The sequence below is a fragment of the Oncorhynchus masou genome, chromosome 5, assembly GCF_036934945.1.
Source record: "Oncorhynchus masou masou isolate Uvic2021 chromosome 5, UVic_Omas_1.1, whole genome shotgun sequence".
Classification (NCBI taxonomy): Eukaryota; Metazoa; Chordata; class Actinopteri; order Salmoniformes; family Salmonidae; genus Oncorhynchus; species Oncorhynchus masou.
Window position 1 is genome coordinate 39,498,387 of NC_088216.1, and position 6,057 is coordinate 39,504,443.

At 41.8% G+C, this 6,057-nt stretch overlaps 1 protein-coding gene across 2 annotated transcripts in view; it reads right to left on the reverse strand.

The window, feature by feature from the left end:
• The window catches only part of LOC135539566 (replication termination factor 2-like), a 44,399-nt gene extending 38,743 nt beyond the window's left edge, over positions 1-5,656 (reverse strand). For both annotated transcript variants that reach the window (XM_064965514.1, XM_064965513.1), the window contains exons 1-5: positions 5,476-5,656; positions 4,023-4,117; positions 3,632-3,725; positions 3,404-3,543; positions 1,343-1,421 (exon numbers count right to left, since the gene is read on the reverse strand). In XM_064965514.1, coding sequence (XP_064821586.1) covers positions 1,343-1,421; positions 3,404-3,543; positions 3,632-3,725; positions 4,023-4,117; positions 5,476-5,544 — 477 coding nt within the window. In that variant the 5' untranslated portion in view covers positions 5,545-5,656. The remainder of the gene's footprint in view (positions 1-1,342; positions 1,422-3,403; positions 3,544-3,631; positions 3,726-4,022; positions 4,118-5,475) is intronic.
• Positions 5,657-6,057: the final 401 nt, after the last annotated feature.

Sequence of the window (6,057 nt, forward strand, 5' to 3'; positions counted from 1 at the left end):
AGTATTCAGGCCTCTTCCCCTTTTCAACCTTTTGTTACATTATAGCCTTATTCTAAAATGAACTAAATTATTGCAAATGTATATAAGAAAAAACGTATTTACAAAAGTATTCAGATCCTTTGCTATGAGACTCGAAATTGAGCTCAGGTGATTCCTGTTTCCATTGATCATCCTTGAGATGTTTCTACAACTTGATTGGAGTCCACCTGTGGTAAATTCAATTGATTGGACATGATTTGGAAAAGGCACACATCTGTCAATATAAGGTCCCACATTTCAGTCAGATCAAAAACCAACCCAATAAGTCGTAGGAATTGTCTGTAGAGCGACCGGCCAAACTGAGCAATCGGGGGAGAAGGGCCTTGGTCAGGGAAGTGACCAAACACCCGATGGTGACTGACAGAGATCCTCTGTGGAGATGGGGGAACCATCCAGAAGGACAACCATCTCTGCAGCACTCCACCAATCAGGCCTTTATGGTAAAGTGGTCAGACGGAAGCCACTCAGTAAAAGGCCCGTGACAACCTGCTTGAAGTTTGCCAAAAGGCACCTAAAGGACTCTCAGATCATGAGAAACAAGATTCTCTGGTCTGACAAAACCAAGATTGAACTCTTTGGCCTGAATGCCAAGAGTCCTGGAGGAAACCTGGCAACATCCCTACTGAGAAGCATGGTGGTGGCAGCATCATGCTGTGGGAATGTTCTTCAGAGGCAGGGGCTGGGAGACAAGTCATGATCGAGGGAAAGATGAACGGAGCAAAGTACAGAGAAACCCTTGATGAAAACCTGCTGCAGAGTGCTCAGGATCGCAAACTGGGGGCGAATGTTCACCTTCCAACAGGACAATGACCCTAAGCACACAGCAAAGCCAACACATGAGAGGCTTCAGGACAAGTCTCAATGTCATTGAGTGGCCCAGCCAGAGCCCAGATTTGAACCTGATCAAACATCTCTGGAGAGACCTGGAAATAACTGTGCAGTGACGCTCTCCATTAAACCTGACAGAGCTTGAGAGGATCTGCCAAGAAGAATGGCAGAAACTCCCCAAATGTAGGTGTGCCAAGCTTGTAGCATCATACCCAAGAAGACGAGGCTGTAATTGCTGTCAAAGGTAGTTCAACAAAGTACCGAGTAAAGGGTCTGAATACTTATGTAAATGTGCTAGTTTTTTATTTATTTGCAAAACATTTCAAAAACCTGTTTTTGCTTTGTCATTATGGTGTAAATTGAAGGGGAAAAACTATTGAATCAATTTTAGAATAAGGCTGAAACGAAACAAAATGTGGAAAAAGTCAAGGGGTCTGAATACTTTCCGAATGCACTGTTCTACCTTGTGTCCTACCTTGTGGCAGATCTCAGTCTTGACTTCTTTCAGGGCCCGGTCTGAAAACACACAGCCACAGGTCTGCAGGAAACAGAACCTGAGAGAAACAAGATCGCATAAGGTTTAGGGTTAAGGTTGTGATGCAACACGTCTATTGTAAGGGAAAATATAGTGCTACCATCAGTACATTAAAAAATCTGCCATAGGAATTATTTTTGTATTTAGCAATGGTGATATTTTAGAAAATTGGGATTGGACAGGGGATCATTATCAAGCCAAGCTGCCGCTGTGGTTCATAGGCAGCCCAATTCCGATATTTTGCCCAATTTTTGGCAAAAGAACTGATCTGATTGGTCAAGAGACCAATTAATGAAAAAAAGTTCAGAATTGCCTGTGCAAATGCAGCCATATTGGTATTGTAGTCAAATGGGATCTGGTGCCAAAAAATCCCCACATCTTCAAATTAGTGGATTTGGCCATTTCATCCACACCTGTTGCTGACAGCTGTATAAAACTGAGCACACAGCCATGCAATCTCCATAGACAAATAATGACAGTAGATGCCTAAGCTCACTACACACAATGCCAAGCTTTGGCTGGAGCGGTGTAAAGTTTGCCACCATTGGACTCTGGGGCAGTGGAAATGTGTTCTCTGGAGTGATGAATCAGGCTTCACCATCTGGCAGTCCGACCCACTAATCTGGGTTTGGTGGATGCCAGGAGAGCGCTACCTGCCCCAATGCATAGTGCCAACTGTAAAAATTTGGTGGAAGAGGAATAATGGTCTGGGGCTGTTTTTCATGGTTTGGGTTAGGCCCCTTAGTTCCAGTGAAGGGAAATCTTTACGCTTCAGCATACAATGCCATTCTCAACAATTCTGTGCTTCCTACTTTGTGGCAACAGTTTGGAAGAGGCCCTTTCCTGTTTCAACATGACAATGCCCCCATGCACATAGCGAGGTCAATACAGAAATGTTCTTCAGGATCGGTGTGGAAAAACTTGACTGGCCTGCACAGAGCCCTGACCTCAACCCCATCGAACACTTTTGGGGATGAATTGGGACGCCGACTGCGAGCCAGGCCTAATCACCCAACATCAGTGTCTGACCTCACTAATGGTCTTGTGGCTGAATGGAAGTCCCCACAGAAATTCTCAGAAGAGTGGAGGCTGTTATAGCAGCAAATGTTGGATTAACTCCATTTGAATGCCCATGATTAAAAAATTAAAATGTTCAACGAGCAGGTGTCTACATGCATTACATGGCATAAAATGTAACTACCCCTACTACTTCAGTATCCCTGCACTCTGTAAACATGGTATTGGCACTGACCCTGTATATAGCTTAATTACTTACTTGTGTTTTTGTTCCACTTTACTTTATAGTACTACGGATATTGATTACTGTATTGTTGGAAAAGAGCTTTCAAGAAAAGCATTTCACTGTACTTGTGCACAATACTTGAAACTAGTTAATAGACCAATAAGAGAGTTCCAAACCTCTGCCAATAACTCGTTTTCATTTTCCCTCCTCCCCACCTAGACCACTCCCAGACAGTCCTGGTAAAATTCTTGCTTGAGAAATTGCTATATTTTCTAAGAAGCTTTTTATTTATTTTTGACAATTTTAATTGAAAACAATTACAGTAAGGTTCTAAAATTATTTCCCAGAAATGATTTAAATAGAGATACATTTCTTTTTAAGGCTGCATTAGACCTAAAAAATGTATTAAAAAATGGGGCAATGCACAAATAGTGTAGTGGCGCACATCATCACTCAGAATCTCATCGCTATAGTTTAGCACTGAGGCCTACTGCACATACCCTGGTCCCAGATCGGTTTGTGATGGAGTTAAAAAATTATAGCACAGACAGGCTGGCACTCAGGCTCTAGGTTAATGGACAAGATTCAGTGCCAGAACTCAGCAAAATGCAGACATTGTGAGATTACACTTGAGGGGGAAAATGCCCCACTCTACGCTTGTCATTGAAAGACATTGATAAGATGCAGAGACATTGATGAGATGCTTGTATATAGAGTCATATTCATTAGTGCACACCATAGCAACACACACACCATACCTATGTTTGCCATTCATCTCAAGGCCCACCACAGGACAGATGAACATGGCACAGTGCATGTCCTCATAGCGGTCCCCTTTGGTGTTCCTCCTCTCACCCTCCCAGGCTGGGTTGTCAGTCAGGTTCAGCTCCTTTATATCCTGTGGAATGACACACACACAAACTTGATTCACTTTAGATAATGAAATGATATGTGGACTCAGCTGAAATCATGGAAAATTACCATACCTTAATGCCACGAAGGTGTGATGCAACCTCGCTGTTGGGTCTATCTGCAGATTTATCCAGAAGGTACTCAATCACAGCATCTTTGTTATAGAGTCTGTAAGTAAGAATAGCATTTTGCTTATGAAATCCATGTGTGATTAGAAGTATTTAAAAGTAGCCTATACCTAAGCTAATAATATTCAGCACCATTTAATTCTTAACTGCACCCAATCAACAAGTAGCACTTACTTCTTGATTTTCATATTACTAAAAGGCAGATTATATCCAATTATCTAATAGGGACACCTAGGAGGCTGATAATGACAACACAAAATATTGTAGATTGCTAGAAACAAAATGGTGTCATACTATATGACAAGTTCACAACAAACTGATTTTAAAAAGTCCTCACCTTCCCAGACCACAAGCAACAATAGGGCGCCGGAGTTTTTCTGTACTGAGAGCACAGTACTTCCACCGTGCAGCAAGCTCTGCATTTTTGTCAACCTGTAGTGCAGAAAGATTTACACATTCAATTTAGCTGCTGCCCACTGCACTGTTCAGTTCAGTCGCATTTGGTTATATCTGAAATACTTTGCTTGCAAGAATAGTGATAGAGAGGTTACAACCATGGTGCAATTCTGATTGACTACCACCTGTGCCATACAGCCCCTTGTTAGCTTGCCCAATAATGGACTAAAGGAGCCTAATGTTAGTCCAAGAACCTTACATGTTCTGTTTATGGTTCTAGAAACATAAATCACGTTTCTAACACACATCACACAGACACTAGCAAAGACTTACAGGCAGGCATACACCATAATAATGCTTGACAGAGTGAGGGCTTCGGCATTTTTTTGTGGGACTGAAAAAATGCCTCAAATGTAAAAACAAAAAATATATTAACCGGTCCCCATGGGTGGGTATAATTTGTGGAACGTTCCAATATGAATATGTTCCAAAGACGTCGTAAACAAGGATGCCAACAAACAACACACAAAAAGTAGCATGAGCAGTTCACCTAGCGTACTTGCTGCCGAACAGGCATCAACTCACCACGTAGTTTATTCTTAATGTTTGTCCATAGGCTAACCAGGACAGACGTGGTGAGTGAAAAACTCAACAAAATTGCCCACTCCCTCCCTGCCTGGTATCTTATTCTGCCGCTATACAACTTTGTATGCGTTGTTTGTTGGCAACCTTGTTAGTTACGAAGTTTTTGGAACAGATTCATGTTGGAACTTAACACAAATTATACCCACCCGGTCCCCATGCTTTTAAGATGCTAATTAACACAGGTAGCTAGCTAGTCCACGCCGTGTGTTGCGTAAAAAAGCGCTGTAACATATATGGCCGTGTGGGAACCCTAACCCTATATAAAAAGGTGTATGGTAATTTAACATTTTGTTTCTTAAACTATTTATCTGATATGAAAAGGTAGCTACGTTGCTTATGTTTCCAAAAACGTACCACAGGTGATGTGTGTTAACGTTTAGAGCCAGCGTCGTTCCTCTAACAAAACATCTTCAGTCAGACTATACCATCGTCAATAGACGCTAAATCAGTTAGAACTAACGTTAGCTGAGTGTGAACATGGCGTGTTAATCAGTTAATACAAGAAAGCTAGCTACCTAAATGTATACATTTAATTTATCTAACATTAGTTCAGTTTGGGCGGACACATCTTCCCTGATTTAAAAAAAGTTAGCTAGCGAAGCCAGTTAGCTAAACATGTAAACACCCGTTAGCATTTTTTTTTAAATGCTAATATGTTTGAAAGAAGGTTGGCTAAAGTGCAAGCTCGCTCGTTTATTTTACGCCTGCTACGATAGGTTAAAGCTAGCTAACGTTATACCACTACATACCTTCTCTATTTTCTTTGGGCCTTTTACCAACTCATGCCTTTTAGGAATAGTTCCACCATCACATCCCATTTTAACAAATAGCACAAAAGTAATTTCTTGGACTGGTCTGAAGGAGAAAAACCGAACAAGCTGGTTGTAAACAAACGCGTAATATTTTCTTCTTCGTTTGTATTTCCGGCAGCCTAGACGCCGTGTTGCATATTGCTGCCTTTCGCAGGTCGGAGTGCGGATTGCACACTTTGGTCACAAGGAAAATGGGAAGGTACATTTTTATTTTATTTTACATTGCACAACCATCTATCGTATACATTATCCCCAAAACCCACCACCCATCCCACTACTTTGGCCCAAAATGACCCAACACCAGGCCATCGGCATGGGAGGATGGAACCCCATCTCTCAAAACTTTCTGTAGACCTTCTGCACTAAAATCTCACACACCCAACTATGTATTTCTACTGCTGCAACTGCCACACCTATTTTCTGTGATTTCCACTCCATCAGTGCAGTTGATCACCATGACTTTAAACCGGTGGAGGCTCATCAGAGGAGGAAGGGGAAGACCATCCTCAGTAAATTTCA